At 44.1% G+C, this 27,958-nt stretch overlaps 2 protein-coding genes across 3 annotated transcripts; both read left to right on the top strand.

The window, feature by feature from the left end:
• LOC110500358 (schwannomin-interacting protein 1) lies at positions 1-26,480 on the top strand. 2 transcript variants are annotated; one of them, XM_021577685.3, is made up of 8 exons: positions 33-664; positions 12,307-12,643; positions 14,101-14,279; positions 16,719-16,812; positions 16,965-17,117; positions 17,364-17,481; positions 18,212-18,288; positions 24,386-26,480. In XM_021577685.3, exons 2-8 carry the CDS (start codon positions 12,374-12,376, stop codon positions 24,398-24,400), a joined length of 906 nt encoding a protein of 301 aa, XP_021433360.1. In that variant the 5' UTR covers positions 33-664; positions 12,307-12,373; the 3' UTR covers positions 24,401-26,480. The 2 variants fall into 2 exon arrangements, with proteins under 2 accessions (XP_021433359.1, XP_021433360.1); XM_021577684.3 differs by lacking the exon at positions 24,386-26,480 and having other exon boundaries at positions 1-664; positions 18,212-19,458.
• LOC149973062 (P2Y purinoceptor 3) lies at positions 24,530-26,480 on the top strand. The gene has a single exon (XM_090214442.1). The coding sequence runs from the start codon at positions 24,530-24,532 to the stop codon at positions 25,949-25,951; it is 1,422 nt and encodes a 473-aa protein (XP_090070568.1). The 3' UTR covers positions 25,952-26,480.
• Positions 26,481-27,958: the final 1,478 nt, after the last annotated feature.

Raw genomic sequence — 27,958 nt, 5'->3', positions numbered from 1 at the left:
GACGTTATTATTTGTGCTGCTGGCAGAATACTAGTCCCAAATACTACTAACACAAGGGGGAACATAACTTTATTTAGGCTTACTAACATCGTGAATTGTATTCTTAGTAATCATCTCCCTATCAATCAGAATTAAAACTTACAGAATCAAATCCTACTTTCTTCTACCATTTGAATTTCAGTAGTCTGTTAGAAAACTGAAATATGACACCTGGCAATTTTCGTTACTTATTCAGCCCGTCTCTCTCCACCCCTCCTCTCTGTGTCCCTACTGAAAAGCCGTGAAATTCCTGAAGGTTTACGCTTTTGTTTCGATTGTTTTGGCGCAAGAATTCGTGGATTTCTTGGAGATGCTCGGCTACTAACCAGCTATAACATTAGGCTACTAAAGTACATTTGCCACTGGTTGTAACTTCAAAGCCGCGTAAACAAGCTTCCCATAATCTTGCAGTTCAACACCCTTCTCCCGTTACAGTGAGCGAGAAGTTGAGATAAAGGAACCGGGAATGAAAAAAAGTGTGGAAACTCAGGAAGAAGGAAGAAGAATAAAGAGAAACTAGGAAGAGTTTTCGCTCAAGGAAGAGAGAAAGTTATGTGGACACAAGAATCCTCTCCCCCGGTTTGACAGCGCAAGAAGCTGTGATTTCTACTCCCCTGGGAAATTGGTAAGCGATTCCAAATAGCTATTGGGTTACACGATCAACCACTGACTAACTAAACATTATGCATATAGGCTACAACTATTGATACGTGTCACGTGTTTGTTTTACTTCGCTTCTTCTCTAGGCTACCTCTTGGGCCTATTATCACTATATAGGCTACTGTTATTATAGCGTACATCAATCAGTCTTAAACACTTTTCCCTAACAGCGTTTACGTAACTGTCTTTATTTTCTATTTCAATTATATTCTGCAGTCTGTCTTGATCTATACACATTTCAGAGTGCAGTTTGGATAGCCACACAGATAGACCCACTGGTAACTGAGGCTGTAAGTTACTTACACTGGTACATTAAAATTGAAACGCTCTATAATCTGTTTCCAGGCATTCCATGTGTTACCTTACTGTTTAACAAAAACATAAACTTTCTGAAACTCTCTCCTCTCTTTTGAACTCTTAACTTCAAGTCGTCCCAAAATATAATCATTTGAATAATGTGGATAGCCCCTTTAAAGTAAACTGTTCTCCCTGCATATAATTGAAGTCGAAGGCCTACCAGTGCTTAATTTTAGCCGGAACAGGATCACCTCCGTTTTGGACTGTTTTATTCCGGAACGTATTTGGCCGGATCCGGTACCTCTTGTGTCATGAAAAATAAGTAACTTTTTGCGATGTAAAACATATAATAAAAGCGTTCAAAGTTCATTCGAGTTCCCTCTTCGTTAATCATAGCGCAAAGGGGTCTGGAGGAGCTGAGGCACTGTCATGTGTCAGTTGTGCAGAGGTGAGGACGGAGTCAGGCGCAGGACACAGAACTGAGTAAAATAACGTACTTTACTCGGCCAAATAAATACATGCAAGGATAACAATCCCTAACACAAAATACTAACACAAGACCAGGAACAATCACGCACAAAACATAATGAGAACCAGAGGGTTAAATAGGGAAATAATAATAACGTAATGGGAACCAGGTGTGTACAATCAAGACATAACAAATTTTAAAAAAGAAACATGGATCTGTGGCAGCGAGAAAGCCGGTGAGGACGACCACCGAACGCCGCCCGAACAAGAAGAGGCACCAACTTCGGCGGAAGTCGTGACAGGCACCCATGATCAGTGGTGTAAAAAGTACCTAAGAAAAAATACTTATAAGTACTATTTAAACTTCTTACGACTGAAATCCCGTTAACAGGATCGATCTGACAATAGCCAGTGAAAGTGCAGGGCGCCAAATTCAAACAACAGAAATCTCATAATTAAAATTCCTCAAACATACATGTATTATACACCATTTAAAAGATAAAGGTGTTGTTAGTCCCAAAAAGGCTTTATGACGAAAGCAAACCATATGATTATGTTAGGTCAGCACCTAGTCACAGAAAAACAGCAATTTTTCCAGCCAAAGAGAAGAGTCACAAAAAGCAGAAATAGAGATGATGTTCATCAGATAACACTCATAGGACTTCATGTTACACAATACATGTATGTTTTGCTCGATAAAGTTCATATTTATATCCAAAAATCTCAGTTTACATTGGAGCGTTATGTTCAGTAATGTTTTGCTTCCAAAACATCCTGTGATTTTGCAGAGAGCCACATTCATTTACAGAAATACTCATAATAAACATTGATAAAAGATACAAGTGTTACACGTGGAATTATAGATATACTTCTTGTTAATGCAATCGCTGTGTCAGATTTCAAAAAAACTTTATGGAAAAAGCCAACACCATGCAATAATCTGAGTATAGCGCTCAGACACAAAAACAAGCCATACAGATACCCACCATGTTGTGGAGTCAACATTAGTCAGAAATAGCATTATAAATATTAATTTACCTTTGATGATCTTCATCAGAATGCACTCGCAGGAATCCCAGTTCCACAATAAATGTTTGTTTTGTAAAGTCCATAATTTATGTCCAAATACCTCCTTTATGTTCGTGCGTTTAGTTCACAAATTCATGACGCATGAGCACTAGGTCCAGACGAAAAGTCAAAAAGTTCCATTACAGTTCGTAGAAACATGTCAAACGATGTATAGAATTAATCTTTAGGATGTTTTTAACATAAATCTTCAATAATGTTCCAACCGGACAATTCCTTTGTTTTTAGAAATGCAATGGAACGCAGGTCGCTCTCACGGGAGCACGCGAGACTGAGCTCATGGCATTCTGCCAGACCTCTGGTTGAAACAGCTCTCATTCTCTCTTCCTTCACAGTAGAAGCCTCAAACAAAGTCCTAAAGACTGTTGACATCTAGTGGAAGCCTTAGGAAGTGCAATCAGACAACATGTATACTATCTTGGATAGGCAAAGAGTTGAAAAACTACAAACCTCAGATTTTCCACTTCCTGGTTGGATTTTTTTCTCAGGTTTTTGCCTGCCATATGAGTTATGTTATACTCACAGACATCATTCAAACCCGTTTTAGAAACTTCAGATTGTCTTCTATCCAACTAATAATATGCATATCTTAGCTTCTGGGCCTGAGTAGCAGGCAGTTTACTCTGGGCACCTTATTCATCCAAGCTACTCAATACTGCCCCCCCCAGCCATAAGAAGTTAAGTAGTTTTTGGAGTATCAGTACTTTACTATGTATATGTTTGACAACCTTTACTTTTACTTCACTGCATTCCTAAAGAAAATAATGTACACATTTTTGCAATTACATTTACTTTTGATACTTAAGTATATTTAAAACCACATACTTTTAGACTTTCACTCAAGTAGTATTTTACTGGGTGACTTTCACTTGAGTCATTTTCTATTAAGGTATCTTTACTTTTACTCAAGTATGACAATTGTGGGATTTTTCCACCACTGCCCCTGATAAATTGAAATACATTTGCCAAAGTTATAGAATAACTGCTGTCTGTTCAATGAAAATAATGAAATAATTCAGAATAGCCTACTACACCATGAAAATGCCCGTCATTTAGCCACAGTGGTCAATAGCGTCTTTTAAAAAATAGCCTAGCTGTGGATTGTGTGTAGCCCAATAACAATACATATGTAACAGTTTTCTTCTGGGGAAAGAGAGGCGGACCAAAACGCAGCGTGGTTAGTTTTGTGCATCTTTAATAAAGATGAAAGTACAACAATCTACAAAACAAGAAAAAACCAAAACAGTCCTATCTGGTGCCACAAACACAAAGACAGGAACAATCACCCACAAAACCCAACACAAAACAGGCTACCTAAATATGGTTCCCAATCAGAGACAATGACTAACACCTGCCTCTGATTGAGAACCATATCAGGCCAAACATAGAAATAGGCAAACCAGACACACAACATAGAATGCCCACCCAGCTCACGTCTTGACCAACACTAAAACAAGGAAAACACACACGAACGATGGTCAGAACGTGACAGTAACTCCGAACGCACAACCTAAGGGGAGGGTATGGGTGGGCATCTGTCCGCAGTGGCGGCTCTGGCGCTGGACGTGGACCCCACTCCATAATTGTCTTAGTCCACCTCCTTAGCGTCCCTTGAGTGGCGACCCTCGCTGCTAACCTTGGCCTAGGAACCCTAACAACGGGCCCCACAGGACTGAGGGGCAGCTCCGGACTGAGGGGCAGCTCCGGACTGAGGGGCAGCTCAGGACTGAGGGGCAGCTCAGGACTGAGGGGAAGCTCAGGAAGGTTGATGAATCTAGCAGATCCTGGCTGGCTGGTGGTTCTGGCAGATCCTGGCTGACTGGCGGTTCCGGCAGATCCTGGCTGACTGGCGGTTCCGGCAGATCCTGGCTGACTGGCGGTTCCGGCAGATCCTGGCTGACTGGCGGCTCTGGCAGATCCTGGCTGACTGGCGGATCCTGGCTGAATGGCGGCTCCGGCAGATCCTGGCTGACTGGCAGCTCTGGCAGATCCTGGCTGACTGGCGGATCCTGGCTGAATGGCGGATCCTGGCTGACTGGCAGTTCTGGCAGATCCTGGCCGACTGGCGGCTCTGGCAGATCCTGGCTGACTGGCAGTTCTGGCAGATCCTGGCTGACTGGCAGTTCCTGGCTGACTGGCGGCACTCGCGGCTCCTGGCTGACTGGCGGCTCCTGGCTGACTGGCGGCTCCTGGCTCACTGGCGGCACTGGCGGCGCTGGGCAGACTGGCGGCGCTGGGCAGACTGGCGGCACTGGCGGCGCTGGGCAGACTGGCGGCATTGGCGGCGCTGGGCAGACTGGCGGCGCTGGGCAGACTGGCGGCGCTGGGCAGACCGGCAGCGCTGGCGGCGCTGGGCAGACTGGCGGCACTGGCGGCGCTGGGCAGACTGCCGGCGCTGGGCAGACTGGCGGCACTGGCGGCTCCTGGCTGACTGGCGGCTCCTGGCAGTGCTGGACTGAGGAGCTCTGGCGCCTCTGGAATGAGGGGCTCTGGCGCCTCTGGAATGAGGGGCGGGAGCTCTGGCAGCGCCGGACAGGCGGGAGACTCCGGCTGCGCTGGAGAGGAGGAAGGCTCTGGCCGCGCTGGACTGAGGGGCTCTGGCGCCTCTGGACTGAGGGGCTCTGGCGCATCTGGACTGAGGGGCAGGAGCTCTGGCAGCACCGGACAGGCGGGAGACTCTGGCAGCGCTGGACAGAGAAGCTCTGGCGCCTCTGGACTGGGGGGCTCTGGCGCCTCTGGACTGGGGGGCGGAAACTCTGGTAGCGCCGGACAGGCGGGAGCACCTGTGTTGATGGGACAGAGAGACAGCCTGGTGCGGGGTGCCGGCACTGGTGGTACCGGGCTGGGGACACACACCTCAGGGCGAATGTCTTGCATACTACGCCAAATCAACTGCTCTCTCTCTTCACACTCCCCCAATTCTATTAACACCTCGAGTGTCTCCTCATCTCCCATCCGTTCACTCTCCTCCATTCTGTCCAATAACTCCTCGACCCTCTCAGACTCAGCCCTCAGCTTCGCCGATAGCTCCGATAACATCCATGGCTCCTTACGGTAAACAGGGGGAGTTGGCTCAGGTCTGGCTCCTGACTCTGCCACACTCTCCCTGTACCCCCCCCAATACATTTTTGGGGGTGCCTCTCGGGATTCCAGCCGCTCTGCCGTGCTAGCTCCTCATAATGCCGCCTCTCTGCTTTCACTGCCTCCAGCTCGACTTTGGGGCGGCAATATTCCCCTGGCTCTGCCCAGGGTCCTTTCCCGTCAAGGATCTCCTCCCAAGTCCATTTCTCCAAATGGTGCAGCCTCTCCCACTGCTGCTGCTGCTGCTGCTGCCTCTGTTGCTTCTCCTGCTGCTGCCTTTGCTGCTGCTCCTGCACCTGTCGCTTCTCCTGCTGCTGCTGATGCTGCTGCCTCTGTTTACCACGCCGCTTGGTCCTTGGTTGGTGGGTGATTCTGTAACGGTTTTCTTCTGGGGAAAGCGAGGCGGATCAAAACGCAGCGTGGTTCGTTTTGTGCATCTTTAATAAAGATGAAAGTACAACAATCTACAAAACAAGAAACGTGAAAAAACCAAAACAGTCCTATCTGGTGCCACAAACACAAAGACAGGAACAATCACCCACAAAACCCAACACAAAACAGGCTACCTAAATATGGTTCCCAATCAGAGACAATGACTAACACCTGCCTTTGATTGAGAACCATATCAGGCCAAACATAGAAATAGACAAACCAGACACACAACATAGAATGCCCACCCAGCTCACGTCTTGACCAACACTAAAACAAGGAAAACACACACGAACGATGGTCAGAACATGACAACATAGCCTAGAGTCAGGAACATGCAGCAAATCTGTCAGTGAACAGCATGCAGACAAAACAGGCCTTTCGCAATATTTCAAATACATTTGCGGGAAAACAGGTTGGAAACCAAATGGCTCCTGCTGAAAAGAGAAGTCTCTAATCTGTCTGCTCTAGCCTAACAAAATATTTGATAAACTTCCAAATATTGTTTTACAAAGTAAAACGAGTGAGATATACAGTGTATTCGGAAAGTATTCAGACCCCTTGACTTAAAAAATAAATACAATTACGTTACATACTTATTCTAACATTTATTCAATTGTTTTTTCCCTCATCAATCTAACACACAATACCACATAATATTGGGGTGGCAGGTAGCCTAGTGGTTAGAGTGTTGGGCCAGTAACCGGAAGGTTGCTAGATTGAATCCCAGAGCTGACAACTCTGTCGTTCTGCCCCTGAACAAGGCAGTTTGCCAACTGTTCCTAGGCTGTCATTGTAAATAAGAATGTGTTCTTAACTGACTTGCCTAGGTAAATAAAAAAAGAAAAAATAATGACAAGGCAAAAACAGATTTTAGAATATTTTGCAAATGAATTACAAATATAAAATATAAATATCACATTTACATATGTATTCAAACCTTTTACTCAGTACTTTGTTGAAGCACCTTTGGCAGCAATTACAGCCTAGAGGCTTCTTGGGTATGACGCTACAAGCTTGGCACACCTGTATTTGGGGAGTTTCTCCCATTCTTCTCTGCAGATCCTTTCAAGCTCTGTCAGGTTGGTTGGGGAGCGTCAGGTCTCTCTCTACCAGTGGCAACCCATCATTCATGGCAGGTGGGGCTCCACATTTTTTGTGGGGCTTGCCTATTTTGCATGTTATTTTGGCATTAGTACGTGTCACATATCAGTTTGCAAACAATGTAAAATAATATATATATATATATATATCATTGAGTTAATAAAGCCGCATACAAACATTGTCTCTTTTTTGTTTTCTTGAGTAAGCAGCTCCAAAATTCAGGTGTTTCAGCCTAGCTCAGTGCTTTCTGTGGTGGTGGGGCAAGCCAGCAGAAAATAGGAGCATTGCGCCATGATTGGCTCAGTGTTCTGTCACTCATGGGGACACTACTTCACAGGCCAAATCTAAGTCCTTAGTAAGGGTAGACATCGAACATTTAAGCCCTTTGGGTCCTGCTAGAGTTACATTAGAAGAGCCCTTCCAAGAAGGCTCAAGGTCATTGGCCACAGCTAAAATTACGTCAAATCACGTTATATGTACAGTGGCTTTGATTGGACTGATCATGTCAAAATCTTACTTTCAAAATCTTAGCTAGCAGTTATCAACATGAATCAAGTCGGCAATCTACTGACAAATCCTTTTTAATCCTTGTCATATGAAGATAAATAATGAAGAGAAATTATAGATAAAATGTATCGGTGCTCATCGGCCATTGGACATATACATTACACAACAAGTTGGAAATTGCAAATTAAACAATAAGTGGTTTGGAAAGAATCAGTGGCTAACTGCAAGCGTTACAAAGCAACCGTCGCTCGCTCATTAATGTCTTAATCGAAATTACGGATTGCCTCTTATCTGCTTGATGTTCCCTTATGCCATAGTTTGTACACTTCAATTGTCAGTAGAAACCACATTTGTTTAAGCACGTCAGCCATATCAGCTATGTTTTATAAATGCAGTAAATGAGGCTGAATTAACTGTTTCACTGCCAGACAAGGCTCCGCTGATAGCCAGGTGTAGCAGTAGGAAGGTGTTGGGACTGCTGCTGGGACTCTGCTGTTGGGACAGCTTTATGTAGGCCCTAACAGTTTGTGGGAACCGTTTGTCACCGTTATAGTGTAATTAATGTATTGTTTAGTGTTGTGTTGTGTTGTGTAGTGGCTTTGCTGGCATGCATCCCAACATGTTTTTTTTGTTTTGTCCCACCTAAATGTACATGCTAAAATCGCCACTGGTCTCTACAGAGATGTTTGATCAGGTTCAAGTCCAGGTTCTGGCTGGGACACTCAAGGACATTCAGAGACTTGTCTTGACATTCAGAGACTTGTCTCATTGTTTAGCTGTGTTCTTAGGGTCGTTGTCCTGGTGGAAGGTGAACCTTCGCCCCAGTCTGAGGTTCTGAGCACTCTGGGGCAGGTTTTCATCAAGGATCTCTATGTACTTTGTTTTGTTCATCTTTCACCCTCAATCGTGACTACTCTTCCTTCCGGTCCCTGCCACTGAAAAACATCCCCACATCATGATGATGCCACCACCATGCTTCACCGTAGGGATGGTGCCAGGTTTCCTCCAGATGGTCGTCCTTCTGGAAGTTTCTCCCATCTCCACAGAGGAACTCTGTCACTCTGTCAGAGTGACCATCGGGTTCTTGGTCACCTCCCTGACCAAGGTCCTACTCCCCCAATTGCTCAGTTTAGCCAGGAAGCCAGCTCTAGAAAGAGTCTTGGTGGTTCCCTCCTTCTTCCATTTAAGAATGATGGAAGCCACTGTGTTCTTGGGGACCTTCAATGCTGCAGAAATGCTTTGGTACCCTTCCCCAGATCTGTGTCTCGACACAATCCTGTCTCGGAGCTCTACAGACAATTTCTTCGACATCATGGCTTGGTTTTTGCTCTGACATGCACTGTCAACTGTGGGACCTGATATAGACAGGTGTGTGCATTTCCAAATCATGTCAAATCAATGGAATTAACCACAAGTGGACTCCAATCAAGTTGTTGAAACATGTTAATGATGATCAATGGAAACAGGATGTAACGGTTTTCTTTGGGTGAAGTAGAGTCGGACCAAAACGCAGCGTGGTATTCTTGATACATGTTTAATAAAGACGACAACACGATCAATACAAAAACAAGAAACGTATCGAGAAAACCTAACAGCCTATACTGGTGCACATACAAACACAGAGATAGAAACAATCACCCACAAACACACAGTGAAACCCAGGCTACCTAAATATGGTTCCCAATCAGAGACAATGACTAACACCTGCCTCTGATTGAGAACCATATCAGGCCAAACATAGAAATAGACAAACCAGACACACAACATAGAATGCCCACCCAGCTCACGTCCTGACCAACACTAAAACAAGGAAAACACACACGAACGATGGTCAGAACGTGACACAGGATGTACCTGACCTCAATTTCCAATCTCATAGCTAAGGCTCTGAATACTTATGTAAATAAGGCATTTCAGTTCTTTATTTTTAATACATTTGCTAAAATCTCTAAAAACCTGTATTCGATTGGTCATTATGGGCTATTGTGTGTAGATTGATGAAGGAAAAAAATGTCTTGTTCAATTTTAGAAAAAGACTGTAACGTAACAAAATGTGGAAAAAGTCAAGGGGTCTGAATACATTCCGAATGCACTGTAGGCTTTTGGCACGAACGCATCGGCCATCACCGGTGATTGAGCTGCGCATCATTGGGTGAGTAAGTGAAACTGAATAGCATTTTTAGGACTATAATTTCATCCTCATATTGTAGCCTACAATGTGTGTCTCCACACACATAGGCCTATGCTGTTGATCAAATCAAATCAAATTGTATTAGTCAGATGTGCCGAAGTAGACCTTACAGTGAAATGCGTACTTACGAGCCCCTAACCTACAGTGCAATTTAAAACAATATGGATAAGAATAAGAGATAAAAGTAACAAGTAATTAAAGAGAAGCAGTAAAAATAACAATATATACAGGGGGGTGCCCGGTACAGAGTCAATGTGTGGGGGCACCGGTTAGTTGAGATAGTATGTACATGTAGGTAGAGTTAATTAAAGTGACTATGCATAGATGACAACAGAGAATGGCAGTGGTGTAGAGATGGAATGTAAATAATCTGGGTAGCCATTTGACAAGATGTTCAGGAGTCTTATGGCTTGGGGGTAGAAGCTGTTTAGAAGCCTCTTGGACCTAGACTTGGCGCTCCAGCACCGCTTGCCGTGTGATAGTAGAGAGAAGAGTCTATGACTAGGGTGGCTGAAGTCTTTTAACATTTTCAGGGCCTTCCTCTGACACCGTCTGGTATAGAGATCCTGGGTGGCATGAAGCTTGGCCCCAGTGATGTACTGGGCCGTTCGCACTACCCTCTGTAATGCCTTGCGGTCGGAGGCCGAGCAGTTGCCATACCAGGCAGTGATGTATCCAGTCAGGATGCTCTCGATGGTGCAGCTGTAGAACCTTTTGAGGATCTGAGGACCCATGCCAAATCTTTTCAGTCTTCTGAGAGGGAATAGGTTTTGTCGTGCCCGCTTCATGACTGTCATGGTGTGCTTGGACCATGTCAGTTTGTTTGTGATGTGGACGTGTGGTGGTCGTGCTCGGTCCTCCTTTTCCTGCAATCCACAATCATCTCCTTTGTCTTGATCACATTGAGGGAGAAGTTGTTGTCCTGGCACCACACGGCCAGGTTTCTGACCTCCCTATAGGTTGTCTCGTTGTTGTCGGTGATCATCGGCAAATTTAATGACGGTGTTGGAGTCGTGCATGGCCGTGCAGTCATGAGTGAACCGTGAGTACAGGAGGAGCACAGTGTTGTTACCTACCCTTACCACCTGGGGGCGGCCCGTCAGGAAGTCCAGGATCCAGTTGCAGAAGGAGTTGTTTAGTCCCAGGGTCCTTAACTTATTGATGAACTTTGAGGGCACTATGGTGTTAAACCCTGTAGTCAATGAATAGCATTCTCACATAGGTATTCCTTTTGTCCAGGTGGGAAAGGGCCGTTTGGAGTGCATTAGAGACTGCATCATCTGTGGATCTGTTGGGGCAGTATGCAAATTGGAGTGGGTCTAGGGTTTCTGGGATAATAATGTTGATGTGAGCCATTACCAGCCTTTCAAAGCACTTCGTGGCTACAGATGTGAGTGCTATGGGTCGGTAGTCATTTAGACAGGTTAACTTAGTATTCTTGGGCACAGGCACTATGGTGGTCGGCTTAAAACATGCTGATATTACAGCCTCGGACAGGGAGAGGTTGAAAATGTCAGTGAAGACACTTGCTAGTTGGTCAGGTCATGCTTGCAGTACACGTCCTGGTAATCCGTCTGGCCCTGCGGCCTTGTGAATGTTGACCTGTCTAAAGGTCTTACTCATATCGGCTGCGGAGAGCATGATCACACAGTCTTCCAGGACAGCTGGTGCTCTCATGCATGTTTCAGTGTTATTTGCCTCGAAGCGAGCATAGAAGTAATTTAGCTCGTCCGGTAGGCTCATGTCACTCGCCAGCTCTCAGCTGTGCTTCCCTTTGTAGTCTGTAATGGTTTGCAGACCTGCCACATCCGACGAGTGTCAGAGCCGGTGTGGTACGACTCGATCTTAGTCCTGTATTGACGCTTTGCCTGTTTGATGGTTCGTCTGAGGGCATAGCGGGATTTCGTATAAGCTTCCGGTTCCGCTCCTTGAAGCGGCAGCTCTAGCCTTTAGCTCAGTGCGGATGCTGCCTGTAATCCATGGTTTCTGGTTGGGTTATGTACGTACGGTCACTGTGGGGACGACGTCATCGATGCACTTATTTATGAAGCCAATGACAGATGCTCCTCAATGCCATTAGAGGAATCCCGGGAACATATTCCAGTCTGTGCTAGCAAAACAGTCCTGTAGCTTAGCATCTGCTTCATCTGACCATTCATCTGATGGATTTAAGGTCATTTTTATTGATCTCAGATTCTCAGTTTGTCAGTGTCAAAGTAGACTGTCATTTCGATCATTTGTATGGTTTTTAAAAAATTCTGCAAATGTCTCCAGTCATGTAAAATTATTTAGAATTGCATGAAATGCGTTTATAAAATACCACATTTTTCCTGGACCCTAGGCGACTACAATGTTCCCCATGTGTGCAACTTCTGTAAGTGCCTCTACTCTACTGCTTTGTGTTAATTATGTATTAATAGACAACTATATCATCTTTATCTTAGACAACCCTCCAACCCAGAGCGCAGTGAAGTCTACCCACACTGGCACTCTCTCCTACTGACACAAGAGATGGAGGGAGAGAAGGAGAGAGAGAGGGAGCAGGGAGAGGAGAAAGAGAGCGACGAGACGGAGGAAGAGGAGAAACAGAGCGACGAGGCTGAAGAGGAAGATGATGAAGAGGATGATGATGAAGATGCGGAGGGAGCTGCGTTGGTGTGGCAGGAGGGGTCATACGGAGAGGATGACCTGGGCCTACCCATAATGCATTGGGAGGCGCTGAGCCTGCGCATCGCAGAGCTGGAGAAACAGGAAGAGGAGAAGAGAGAGAAGAAAACAAAGGTCAGAGGTCACAGTTGAGTGCTGGGGACAGGTGTTTTTGGACAGGTAGTGGAGAGTAGAGGGGGAAGGGGAGAGGAGTGAGAAGAAAGAACAAAGGTAAAGGGTCATAGTTGAATGCTGTCTGTTACTTATGGATGTGGACAGGTGACACAGTTGTCTATTTATGGGAGAGAAGTGTGCATCTGTCAGGGACACAGTGTTGTACAAAAACATGGTGCCTGAATGCAATGTCAGGCACCTGCTCTATTCAGTGGCTAGTTTTGTGTTGAAAGAGACTACACAGCACTGCAAAACAATATGAACTTTAAAAAAAATCCATTATCATTTTAACCTTTATTTATCCAGGAAGTCCCATTGAGGTCAGAATACCTCTTTTACAAGGGAGACCTGGCCAATAAGGCAGCTCATTAAAAAAACAATTAAACTTACACACAGGAGAGGCTCTCCATAACTTGGTCTGTATAACTTGTGCTACCTACAGTCATGTGAAAAAGCAAGTACACCCCCTGGAAAGTTTGACTTTTTAGGAAGTATTTGGACAGATGGATATGTAATATTCACTTCAACACTATTGACAGATAAAGGTAACCTAATTTAACAAATGAAACTGAAAGATTATACTTTGCCATCATTTATTAATCGAAAGTCAACAGAAATGCAATTCCATAGTGTGGGAAAAATAAGTACACCCCTAGCTTCTGTTGTAGATTAGTTTGTGTTTTGGATCATTGTCCTGTTGCAAGATCCATGTTCGATTCAGCAATATTGATTGTAGCAAGAGAGGCCTGTAGATCCCTTGATGTTACCTTGGGGTATTTAGAGACTTCTATGAGCATCTTTCGGTCAGCTCTTGGGGTGAATTTGGTGGGACAACCTGTCCTAGGTGGATTGCCAGTGGTCTGGAATTTTCTCCATTTGTAGATGATCCGTCGGACAGTGGAACTATGTACTTCGAATTGCTGGGAAATGGATTTGTAACCCCTCCCAGACTCACAGGCATCAATCATCTTTCTTCTGGGGGCCTCGGATAGGTATTTGGATCTTTGCATGATGTGTTACAACACCCATATGGTTAAGACCAAACCAGACCAAGTTTATAATCTTTATGGAAGTCTGGACTCTCCCAAGGTACTCTCTAACGATTTCCTAATAATTTGCACCTGTTTTGGTGCCTGATCCTAATTTTAGCCATTTTAGGTGAAGGTAAAGGGAGGGGTGTTCACATTTTTTTCTGCATAACGAAACTGCATTTTGGTTTATTTTAATTGCATAACATTTTCAAAGTACATTTGTTGGTGTGCGATTTGTTAAATTGAGTTCCCTTTATCAATGAATGTGGTTGGAAAATAACTCAAATATCCATGTGTCCAAATATGTTTAAAAAAATGATTCAAAATAGACCACGTTCCAAAGGGTGTACTTACTTTTTCACGACTGTATATCTGATTCATCTCCAGTCTTCCAGTGTCCTTGAACGAGGTAAGAAATTGTCAGCAAGCCGGCCGGAGGAGAGAGAGAGAGGGAAGACGCTGTCCATGAACCGGCCAGGAGACAGGGAGCAAGGGAAGACTAAGGAAAGCTGGGAGGACAGAGGCGAGGAGGACTGCAATAGCCGCGTGACAGCCCTAACCTCGCGGTACGAAGCACGGTGTAGTCTACGTAACATTGTGTTGTGATAGTGTTGTTAATTATGTACTAATAGTATAGTACCCAGGCTGATAGAATCATGAACAAATCCCACTTCTGACACCAGTGTAATGAAACCAAGGGAGAAGCATAATGTTCGAGGCAAGAAGCGAACTCACATCCTTGTGGTCAATAATCCAAGAAAGAATTCAAGAAAGCTAGCTCCAAGAAAGCTAGCTCCCTGGAGGAGTGGTATCAAATAAAAATAGATTGGTCACATACACATGGTTAGCACATGTTATAGCAAAGTGCTTGTGCTTCTAGTTCCGACAGTGCAGCAATATCTAACAAGTAATCTAACAATTCCACAACAGCTACCTAATACACACAAATCTAAATAAGGGAATGGAATAAGAATATATAAATATAAATATATGGATGAGCAATGACCGAGCGGCATAGGCAAGATGCAATAGATGGTATAAAAACAGTACATACATACACTACCGGTCAACAGTTTTAGAACACATATTCATTCGAGGGTTTTTCTTAATTTTTACTATTTTCAATGAAATAACACATATGGAATCATGTAGAACCAAGAAAGGGTTAAATAAATCAAAATGTATTTTATATTTGAGATTATTCAAATAGCCACCCTTTGCCTTGATGACAGCTTTGCACACTCTTGGCATTCTCTCAACCAGCTTCATGAGGTAGTCACCTGGAATGCATTTCAATTAACAGGTGTGCCTTCTTAAAAGTTCATTTGTGGAATTTCTTTCTTTCTTAATGTGTTTGAGCCAATCAGTTGTGTTGTGACAAGGTAAGGGGGTATACAGAAGTCCATATAATGTCAAGAACAGCTCAAATAAGCAAAGAGAAACGACAGTCCATCATTACTTTAAGATATGAAGGTCAGTCAATATGGAACATTTCAAGAACTTTGAAAGTTTCTTCAAGTGCAGTCGCAAAAATCATCAAGAGCTATGATGAAACTGGCACTCACGAGGACTGCCACAGGAATGGAAGACCAAGAGTTACCTCTGCTGCAGAGAATATTCATTAGAGTTACCAGCCTCAGAAATTGTAGCCCAAATAAATGCTTCACAGAGTTCAAGTAACAGACATCTCAACATCAACTGTTCAGAGGAGACTGCGTGAATCAGGCCATCATCAAATTGCTGCAAAAGAAAACACTACTAAAGGACACCAATAATGAGAAGAGACTTGCCTGGGCCAAGAAACACGAGCAATGGACATTAGACTGGTGGAAATTTGTCCTTTGTTCTTGAGTCCAAATTTGAGATTTTTGGTTCCAACCGCCGCGTCTTTGTGAGACGCAGTGTGTGTGAACGGATGATCTCCGCATATGTGTTTCCCACAGTAAAGCATGGGGAAGGCGGTGTTATGGTGTGGGGGTGCCTTGCTGGTGACACTGTCTGTGATTTTTTTTTAAATTCAAGGGACACTTAACCAGCATGGCTACCACAGCATTCTACAGTGATACGCCATCCCATCTGGTTTGGGCTTAGTGGGACTATCATTTGTTTTTCAACAGGACAATGATCCAACACATCTCCAAGATACGTTAGGGGTATTTTACCAAGAAGGAGAGTGATGGAGTGCTGCATCAGATGACCTGGCTTCCACAATCCCCCGACCTCAACTCAATTGAGATGGTTTGGGATGAGTCGGAAAAAGTTAAAGAAAAGCAGCCAACAAGTGCTCAGCATATGTGGGAACTCCTTCAAGACGGCTGGAAAAGCGTTCCAGGTCATGCTGGTTGAGAGAATGCCAAGAGTGTGCAAAGCTGTCATCAAGGCAAAGGGTGGCTATTTGAAGAATCTCAAATATAAAATATATTTTGATTTGTTTAACACTTTTTTGGTTACTACATGATTCCATGGCTGATGGCATTGAGATATAAGCTGTTTTTCAGTCTCTCGGTCCCAGATTTGATGCACTTGTACAGACCTCACCTTCTGGATGGTAGCGGGTTGAAGAAGGCAGTGGCTCGGGTGGTTGTTGTCCTTGATTATCTTTTTGGCCTTCCTGTGATATCGGGTGCTGTAGATGTCCTGGAGGGCAGGTTGTTTGAACCCGGTAATGCATTGTGCAGACCGCACCACCCTCTGGAGAGCCCTGCGGTCGTGGGCGGTGCAGTTGCCGTACCAATCGGTGATACAGCCTGACAGGATGCTCTCAATTGTGCAACTGTAAAAGTTTGTGAGGGTTTTAGGTGACAAGACAAATTTCTTCAGCCTCTTTTGTGCCTTTTTCACCACACTGTCTGTGTGGGTGGACCATTTCAGTTTGTCCGTGATGTGTACACCGTGATGTGTACGCCGAGGAACTTAAAAACTTTCCACCTTCTCTTGTAATCATGTTTATCAATGCCAGGGTCATTTCACTACTTACTAACCCAAAAAATTGTTTTCCTCATCAGTCTTTCGAATCAGATGAACCTCCAGCTGTGCTTCATCAATGACAGCGGAAGCGAAGAAGAAGATGAGGATACTGGCAAAAAAGTTAGTGTGAAGGTAAGCACACACACTCAAAGGGTAAGGCTGGTCATAGAGTGGTACAGCTAGAGTGATGCAGGATATATCATAGAATTATGAAAGACACTTGTTTTCTTGTATTCCAGATCTCAACCATAATGCCGTTTTTGTTTTGTTTCTGTTCTTTCAAGAATTCCAAAATTGTTGGTAAGAGCGGTTCCAGTGTGCAGGTGCGCCAGCAGCCCAAGTCCCCTGCCCCCCCTGCAGCCAAGAGCAAATCATCAGGCTTCAAGGCTGCACTGAGCGCGCTCAGAAACAAGCTGAGGACCGAGCAGAAACAGGAGGTGAGAGCGGGAGGGAAGGAGGGACCTGAATCCCAAGTCAACTCCTAGCCCCTACCCCCTCTGCACTCCTGTAGTTCTGAATGTATAGGATAGGCACTTGCTTCTCCTTGCCATCTGATACAATCCCATCATATCTACAGGAGTGGCTAGAAAGGAGGTTAATAGTGCTGCCCTTGGGGTTGCACAGTGTTTTGTTATTAGGTGTTATCTTACATTCTGTTCTTCACTCTGTCCACTGTGTCTCAGAGCCCAGCTTGTTGTAATCAGCTGTTGAAGAATAGAAGGCTGGACCGAAGTGACCTGCAAGCCTTCAGTCTCAAAGAGCTCAACGCCCACCAAAACTCTCTCAACAAGGCTATACAAGGTGAGTGGTCACTTAGATACTACACAGGATATATTGCATATTTACACTGAGTGTACAAAACATTGCTCTTTCCATGACATAGACTGACCAGGTGAAAGCTATGATCCCTTATTGATGTCATCGGTTAAATCAACCTCAATCAGTGTAGATGAAGGGGAGAAGACAGGTTAAAGACGGATTTTTAAGCCTTGAGACAAGTGAGACATAGATTGTGTATATGGGCCATTCAGAGGGTGAATGGGCAAGACAAAAGACTTAAGTGCCTTTGAACGGGGTATGGTTTGAGTGTCAAGAACTGCAACGCTGCTGGGTTTTTCACACTAAACAGTTTCCAGAGTGTATGAAGAATGGTCCACCACCCAAAGGACATCCAGCCAACTTCACACAACTGTGGGAAGCATTGGAGTCAACATGGGTCAGCATGGAACGCTTTTGACACCTTGTAGAGTTCATGCCCCGACAAATTGAGACTGTTCTGAGGTCAAAAGCAGGTGCAACTCAATATTAGGAAGGTGTTCCTAATGTTTTGTATACTCAGTGTATATTTTAGATATAGGCTACTTTATATTTCACCTTTTTCATTTATAAGTTATACCAACCTTATTATTTTACCTTTATTTCACCTTTGTCAAATGATCTGTACAACTGCATTTGATCTTACATTTTTTATCTGACATTTTGTTTGTGTGCCCGTGCGCATGTGGGTGTGTCTCTGTGCCTCGCCCATCAGACCTTAGCACAGAGCTGGTGGTTCATCTTCAGACTCGGGACCAGCTGAGGACAGAACAGGATGCTATGCTGCTGGAGGTACAGGACATGACATCACTCTGACATATAGAACCCTGACCAAGATGGCTGCCATTATCAGCACAATCTAGAGCTATGCAGGTCTATGACAAGCCACTCTTGTGTATTATACACTCTATGGACGACACTTTCAGAAGGCCCATCACCATAGAATAATTCGAATCATTCTAAGTTCTACGGTCATCGTCTAATAAAATGGAATCCCGGTGTCAGAGATCAGGTCACAATCCGTCAATGACGGACACCGGTGCTTGAAATTAATGGACGAATCAAATCAATGTGAAGAGACTGCATCACTCCTAAATACCTTTTTGGATTGAATTGCACAGCATTTTGTTTTTATTTCCCAGTGAGCAAAACTGGTTGAAATGACGTCATCACACCCAGTTTCACATTTATTATGACATCATATCAACCGGTTTTGCTCTGTGTTTTTTTTGTGTTTTTATAAAGGGAAACGTGTATGTCTGGACTGTTAATGTTGTTGTATTGTAGGGTTTTAGGGGGAAAATAACGGTAATATTATAAGGGATTAATAAGCTGCTATTGCTACCCATGGATCAGTCTAGTTCAAATGTCCATTGTCATCCACATGTTGAAATGCAATGATCGTTTGGTAGCACATTATTTGAACTATACGTCATACGGTATCATAACAAATGTCATTGAGCGTTACGACGTGGAGTTTGAATAAAGTGTTACCGATTGTTTTTTATTCTTGTTGCCGGGACACGTTTCATTGTTTGTTTTGATTTTATGTTGCCGGGACACAGCTATGTCTTCTATTCTCGGCGATGTTTTAATGTATGCATGATGATCGTTGAATGAGTCAGTCAGAGAAAGGGGCATTACTAACCAAACAGACACACACACACACAGTGTAATGCGAGCACTGCTCAACTCAATGACTTGGGTCTACTGAAATAGCAGGAAAAGTAAAGGGTATGGAATACTATATTAACCTGCATACTGTTGTAATATGACAACAATGTAACCTACCAGCCGACCGACAAGATGCCTGACCAAGCCTCACTCGTTTGGTACTGTTGTCATAAAACAGCAACACAAGGAGCATTGGGATTTTGTCCGGGTTACATGAGTTTGACGTCACTGTTGACGTTGTTTTATTCTACAATAATTTTGCATGAAATAAACAGGTTGTCAAGGATACATATTGTGTGTAGGTGTGCTAGTGCTGCTTTGTATGTATGTATGTATGTATGTACCTGTATCTAGAGATGGATTAAGTGTACATGTACAGTAGCTATTTACATAATGTATTTAGCACAGATGTAAATTGTATACATTGCCGTCTGTGTGTGTGTGTGCGTGCGTGTGTGTGTGTGTGTGTGACTTCAGCCCTGGTTAGAGTTTGCCTTAGCCAAATGTCTAGATCAGCAGAATGGGAGGAAGAGAGGGGGACAGGGGGAGGGAGGGAAAGATAGAGGGACAAGAGGAGAGAGAGGGAGGGAGGGAGGGAGGGAGGGACTGTGTCACACCGACAAAGACACGAGGCAGACAGGGATGAGTTAGAGGAGCCAAAAACAGGTAGAAAGGAGACAGACCTGAAGGTGACTCATTATGTCAAGAGAGAGATAGACTTTCCAACACAGAGTTTCTTGATTGGTCATTTTGTTCTTATATATTCACCATTTTACCCATGGTCTTCACTGGTATCTTCTTGATTGGTCATTTTGTTCTTATATATTCACCATTTTACCCGTGGTCTTCACTGGTATCTTCAGTCTTTTCGTTTTTGTTGGACTCTTTTTCTAACTTGGAGAACAGGGATAAAGGAAGAGTGTTTTGAACCACAGCTCATTTCAACAGGTATGTCCTTTATTTTGCTTACAAAGCTCACAGATTGCAGGGATTTAGGTATTTATGCTGTTTACATTTATAGATTTATTACAGTTACATTTATTGCCACTCTCTCTATGTGCCATACTTTCTTATGACAACCAGGAGACCAGTCCTGACACACACACAGTACAACCAGGAGACCAGACCTGACACACACAGTACAACCAGGAGACCAGACCTGACACACACAGTACAACCAGGAGACCAGTCCTGACACACACACAGTACAACCAGGAGACCAGACCTGACACACACAGTACAACCAGGAGACCAGACCTGACACACACACAGTACAACCAGGAGGCCAGTCCTGACACACACAGTACAACCAGGAGACCAGACCTGACACACACAGTACAACCAGGAGACCAGAGCTGACACACACACAGTACAACCAAGAGACCAGACCTGACACACACAGTACAACCAGGAAACCAGTCGTGACACACACAGTACAACCAGGAGACCAGACCTGACACACACAGTACAACCAGGAGGCCAGTCCTGACACACACACAGTACAACCAGGAGACCAGACCTGACACACACACAGTACAACCAGGAGACCAGACCTGACACACACACAGTACAACCAGGAGACCAGTCCTGACACACACAGTACAACCAGGAGACCAGACCTGACAAACACACAGTACAACCAGGAGACCAGACCTGACACACACACAGTACAGCCAGGAGACCAGTCCTGACACACACAGTACAACCAATAGACCAGACCTGACACACACAGTACAACCAAGAGACCAGACGTGACACACACAGTACAACCAAGAGACCAGACCTGACACACACACAGTACAACCAGGAGGCCAGTCCTGACACACACACAGTACAACCAGGAGACCAGACCTGACACACACACAGTACAACCAGGAGACCAGACCTGACACACACAGTACAACCAGGAGACCAGACCTGACAAACACACAGTACAACCAAGAGACCAGACCTGACACACACAGTACAACCAAGAGACCAGACCTGACACACACAGTAAAAATATTCCCCATTTATTTGTATTTATTATGGATCCCCGTTAGTTCTTGCCAAGGCAGCTGCTACTCTTCCTGGGGTTCAGCAAAATTAAGACAGTTACATACAATTAAAACCATTACATTACATTTCACAACAGATTTCACAACACATTAAGTGTGTGCCTTCTCTACTACCACATATCTACAACACAAAATCCATATGTACGAGTGTGTATGTTATTATGTGTGTGTGTACGCGTGTGTCTGTCCCTTCACAGTCCCCGCTGTTCCATAAGGCATAGTTTTATCTGTTTTTTTTATCAGTTTTTACTGCTTGTATAAGTTACTTTATGTGGAATAGAGTTCCATGTAGTCGTGGCTCTATGTAGTACTGTGCACCTCCCATAGTCTGTTCTGGACTTGGGCACTGTGAAGAGACCTCTGTTGGCATGTCTTGTGTGGTATGCATGGTTGTCCGAGCTGTGTGCCAGTAGTTTAGACAGACAGCTCGGTGCATTCAACATGTCAATACTTCTCACAAATACAAGTACTGATGAAGTCAATCTCACCTCTACTTTGAGCCAGGAGAGATTGACATGGATATTAATGTTAGCTCTCCATGTACATTTAAGGGCCAGCTGTGCTGCCCTGTTCTGGGCCAATTGTAATTTTCCTAAATCCCTCTTTGTGGCACCTGACCGCACGACCGGACAGTAGTCCAGGTGCGACAAAACAAACTAGGGCCTGTAGGACCTGCCTTGTTGATAGCGTTGTTAATGTGCTTCATTATGGGGCTACTGTTCCATCAACATGTTTTGACCATGACTGTTTTACAATCCAAGGTTACACCAAGCAGTTTACTCTTCTCAACTTGCTCAATTTCCACATGATTTATTACAATATTTAGTTGAGGTTTAGGGTTTAGTGAATGATTCGTCCCAAATACAATGCTTTTACTTTTTGAAAGAATGATTGTAATGTCCCAACTCTCTAAATGCATGGCTCTTATCTATTATATTCAACACTCAGATAAATAGAGTAGTCATGAAGAAGGGATTGAGCTAATTATTTTGAATATTTGTCTTTTGCACCTATGGTGTACATAGGACCTATATTTACCTAAATCCTCTACGTTGAATGTGTGAAGTGATGTTGATTGCACACACTCACAGACATACACACATCATGTGTAGCCCACTCTCACCTGCTTGTGTGTGTGTGTGTATTGGGCGGGCGGGTGGTAACTGGGCACGTGCAAAGCACTGGACAAGGGGATAGCAATGTGGTGATGGTACAGTATAATGGGATAGTAGGGCTTGGATGAGTTTGAGTTCAGTCGATGGTGGCCAAATGTGAAGCGACCCACATATGTTCACGAATGACGTACAAGACGAAAGAGGAGAAATACAATGACACACAAGTTAATGAATCAAGAGTATGAAAATGAGGGCAAAGAGGAGGTGGGAATGGGTGGGTGGATGCATATGGAGTCACTGTATGGTGGAGGGGAATGAAACGAAAGATGAACGGGGGGGGGGTGGACTGATAGGACAAGGGGAAGTGTAGTTACTGATTGTCGAGTTAATGGAGTGAGAAGAGACTGAATCAGCAGCATATAGTCGTACAGGAGGGCAAAACACACACAGGAGGGCAAACAACACTGGAGATTGTGCAAGAGGCTGGGGGGAGTCACCGGTCAGCAAGGGGGAAGGAGGGAGGGAGAGTACCTTGGGAAGACACCTCATGGTGTATGTTGAATGAAAGAAAGAAATTCAAAAGATGACGATGACCGTTTAGAGCCCTCAAACTCAATGCTGGACCTCAAAGCCATTTCCACTGCATTTTTTTTCATTGTTCCTCTTTATTCAGGGACTGATTTAGACCTGGAACACCAGGTATGTGCAATTAACTATCCGGTAGAACAGAAAACCAGCAGGCTCTGAACCTTGTAGGGTAAGAGTTGAACACCCCGGGTTTAGAGTATGCTAAAAGTTATATAATTCCAGACTTCCAGGTAACTGACAAAATAAAGAAAATACCAACATAAATGGTCTTAATAGGTTGTCGGGGCACCACGAGCCAGAACAGCTTCAATGCACCTTGGTATAGATTCTACAAGTGTCTGGAACTCTAGTGGAGGGATGGGACAACCTTCTTACACAAGAAATTCCATCATTTTGTGTTTTGTTGACGGTGGTGGAAAATACTGTCCCAGGCGCAGCTCCAGAATCTCCCATAAGTGTTCAATTGGGTTGAGATCTGGTGACTGAGAGGCCCCTGCCCTGTGGATGGGAGCATTGTCATCCAATAGCTTTGGTAGGCAAAATAATGGTCTGCTAGCATTTTTTCCATGACCCTAAGCATGACGGGATGTTAATTGCTTAATTAACTCAGAAACCACACCTGTGTGGTAGCACCTGCTTTCAATATATACTGAACAAAAATATAAACGTAACATGCAACAATTTCAAAGATTTTTCTGTGTTACAGTTCATATAAGGAAATCGGTCAATTGCAATAAAAGAATTAGGCCCCAATCTATGACTGGGCAGGGGCGCAGCCATGGGTGGGCCTGGGAGGGCATAGGCCCACTCAATAGGGAGCCAGTCCCTGCCAATCAGAATAAGTTTTTCCCCACAAAAGGGCTTTATTCCAGACAGAAATACTCCTCAGCACCCGCAACCCCCTCCCATCAGACGATCCCACAGGTGAAGAAGTCGGATGTGGAGGTTGTGGGCTGGTGTGGTTACACGTGGTCTGCGGTTGTGAGGCCAGTTGGATATACTGCCAAATTCTCTAAAATGACATTGGAGGTGGCTTATGGTAGAGAAATGAATTTTGAATTCTCTGGCAACAGCTTTGGTGGACATTCCTGCACTCCCCATGACATTTGCACATACCCTCAAAACTTGACACATTTGTGGCATTGTGTTGTGTGTAAAAACTGCATATTTTAGAGTGGCCATTTATTGTCCCCATGCTGTTTAATCAGCAGATGTAGATGAAGTGGATGTATTATATTGACAAAGGCTAAAATGCCCACTAAAAAGGATGTAAACAAATGTGGGCATGTTGCGCTTGTATTTGTGTTCAATGTATTTTGTATCCCTCATTTACTCAAATGTTTCTGTTATTTTGGCAGTTACCTGTATATCCATATCAAGTCACTGTACAGTGAAGTATACTATGAAAATTCATTAATATGAGTGATTGTAACAACCCTCTCTCTTTCTTTCCAGGTAAACAGAATTTGAATTGTGAAGACAACATAAGTGAACCTGGGAATTGGATATTCAGAAATCAAACAGAGGCAACCAGAAGGAACAGTAGAATGGGAAGATGAGACATAATCTCAACTGACACGGAAACACCCAAACGTCACCATGACAACAACAACGATGGACGCCCCTGCGCTCAATGATGACATTATTGTTGAAGGAGTACACCACCTCCTTAACTCCTTCTCTGTCAATCCCTCGCTCCCTCCCTCCTGCAGCATCGACGAGTCCTACAAGTACATTTTCCTCCCTCTGTGCTACTCCTTTACCTTCCTCTTCTCAATCTCCCTCAACTTTATCATTCTCTGGCGTTCCTTCAGACGCACCAAGCGTTGGAACGCCTCCCTCATATACATGGTCAACCTAGCCTCGACAGACTTCATGTACGGGTTGTCACTCCCCTTCCTGGTGGCTAGCTATGTGATGCGTGACCAATGGATCTTTGGGGACTACATGTGCCGATTGGTCCGCTTTCTGTTCTATTTCAACCTGTATTGTTCTATATTCTTCCTGACATGTATATCTGTCCATCGCTACCTGGGGATATGTTACCCTATGAGGACCATCACACTGGAGACTAAGAGAGCGGTCAAGGGGACGTGTGTGTTGGTGTGGGGGGTCGTCTTCGCTCTTACGTGCCCCATATTCCGGTTTGCCCAAACGAGCCACGTGATGAGAGGTGTAGGGGGCGAGGCTATGGCGATTACCAGTAATAACACTGGCACCGTTAGTAGTAACGGTACTGGGGAGGTGGAAACATATCAGAACTGTTGGGACGATGCCATCGATAAGGAGTTCCAAGACTATGTTCCATATGGAATCATCCTACATCTTCTAGGGTTCTTTCTCCCGTTCTCAATCATCGCCTGGTGCTACTCACATGTGGTTCTGACAATATTCCGGACCCTGCGCTCCCAGCCCCAGTCACAGCGAGGCAGAGGAGAGGGGGGAGGAGGAGGTGGAGGTGGAATGAGAGGGAATGGAGCTGGAGTTGTGGGAGGAGGAGGACTTCAGGGAGGAGGAGAGGGGATGTCGATAGTTCTCGGCGCCCACTCTCCATATGCCCACCGACGGCGTAAATCCATCAAGACAATCATCACCATCACACTCCTCTTTGCCCTCTGCTTCTTCCCATTTCATGTCACCAGGACTATCTTCCTCGTCCTGAAAGTGAAGAAAGGTGTCCCGTGCCACACCATGACGATGGTATCCATGTGTTATAAGATCACCCGGCCGCTGGCGTCTTTCAATGCCTGGCTCAACGCACTCCTCTACTTCCTCACCAAGGAAAAAGGGGGTGGCGCCCCCTGTTGCCCACCGCCAGACACTACTGCAGCCAACCAGCATCATGGGCTCCTCTGGCCGCTGAGGAAGCTGGGAAGAGCGGGAGACGAGGAGGAGGGGGGCGACAGGGGCGAGAAGGGGGGCATGATCAATAACAAGGGTAACAACAAAGAGACGAATAAAACGGCTGTACATTTATTCAGAGGGATGACCAAATCCAAGGTCCGATATACTGTGGAATAAGTTCAATTAAATTCGATAGACTTTATTCATTCCGAGGGGATCAATGCTGGCAGGCATAGGATGAGTTGTTGTTGGTGGCGGAAGTATTCTGCATTACATGGATTTCATTCAGAAGCAGGCCTTTGTGAACAGTATAAATGGTTGGGTGCAGAATTCAGGATGTGAAAAGGAACGGTTTGGAGACACAAAGGACATTAGATATGATCATTAGAGATGATCTTACTATCATTGGCAGTATTCAAATGTTGATGAGTAGATATGGATGAGGATTGTGATACTGTACCATAACAAAACAATGATGGACTCTGTTATATAGTTTTTTGTAAAAAAAAAAATTCTCCATGAATTTGTTGAGTTGAAGGAAGTTATACCTCAGGAAAACAAAACTCAGAGACAGATTTGGTATCTGTTATTGTATCTTTTGATGACGGCCCTTGATGAGAACTATATTGGTCTATTTCCTGTTCATCTTGTGTCTGACATTTTGGAAATGTATAAAATATGACTGGATTAAACATGTTTAATGTAACGCTACTGTCCAATGAGATTGTGTTGTTGAATTGTGTGTGTGTGTGTGTGCGCCCACAAGGACAGTAAATCAAGGAAGATTCTCCCACGTGGCCACATTTCCCATGTCCCCATAAGGACAAAGGCTATTTTAAGTTTAGGGGTTAGGTTTAGGGTTAGAGGTGCAATTAGGGTTAAGGTTAGAATTAGGGTTAGAGTAAGGAGTTTGGGTTAGGGCTACATGTTAAGGTTAGCGTAAGCGATAGGGTTAGGTTTAGGGAAAATAGGATTTTGAATGGAAATTAATTGTAGGTCCCTCACGAGGATAGAATAATAAAATGCATGTGTGTGTGTGCATGTGTGTGAAAAAGAGAGAGTAAAAAATGGTCACGCATTTGTAAACAAATTGGATTAGCAATAATGTTAATAATCTCCCTATTCACCTGAACTCAACCCAAAGGTCAACCTAACTAATGTAGTGCTGAGTGTTTAAACACACACACACAGAGAAAATAAATTGTACAACACCCTAAAATCTGAGAAATACTCTCCACTCATTCACAAAAACAACCTACTTTATTTAACATGGAATGGGGTTGTACATTCTAGAATCTAGACTATAGTGATGTCACAAGCACTTGTCAGGAACTATGGATCCTGCAACCTACTCTACTCTGTCCTTCCGTTTGCTCAAATTATGGTGAGGTGAGACTGACGGACCGTAAAGACCTAAGATTGTTGTTGCCTTTAGTTCTGAGCTCTGGGTAAATTATTAAGCTGTCATTCGGGTTGTGTAAGTACAGAGAATCTGCTGTATTGATGGAAAACTACTTGTGTAAACATATTTTTTTTAATAACATAACATTTCCCTATGGAATTTCCTATGTTGCTGACTATCTAGCCCCTCGATCCACTATGTTCACAAATTCACAACCCCTATTCCATCTCTTTGAAACAGATAAACTTATTGTCATTTGACTCATTACAGGGGCATAACATTAGAGGTCTTATACAGGAGTCTTATACAGGAGCATATACAGTATATATTTATCAGACGTGTTTTTATGACATTTATGTTTTCATTGCTCCTAAAATAAACACAACAGTGCAACTCTCTCTCTCCATCCTGCCCTCTCTCTCTCTCCCCCCTCCACTCTCTGATCCTGGAAAAAAGTATCAACATAGGACGAAGAGCTATTTATTGTCCATCAATTGAGGGAGGTATCTAAGAAACAGGAAAATGTAGCAGGCAGGGTGCCAACTGAAAGGCTTAGTTCCATCTTTGTACACACAGAAAGAGAGAGAGAACTTCGTAATGTTAGTAGCTTACACACTTTTAAGACAGCTATTCTTATCTGAAAATATATCTAATGCATATTACATAGCAGTTAAACAAATAGTTTACCATACGAGTCAAAGTTGTTTTATGTCCTCTAGGGCCTAGACCTACTATATCTCTGGCCTAGTTGAGGAGTGAAATGCATAGGCATACATTGGTGA

The sequence above is a fragment of the Oncorhynchus mykiss genome, chromosome 21 (assembly GCF_057628025.1).
Source record: "Oncorhynchus mykiss isolate SJ-2025 chromosome 21, ASM5762802v1, whole genome shotgun sequence".
Taxonomy (NCBI): domain Eukaryota; kingdom Metazoa; phylum Chordata; class Actinopteri; order Salmoniformes; family Salmonidae; genus Oncorhynchus; species Oncorhynchus mykiss.
This window is presented reverse-complemented; position numbering and strand designations above follow the sequence as displayed.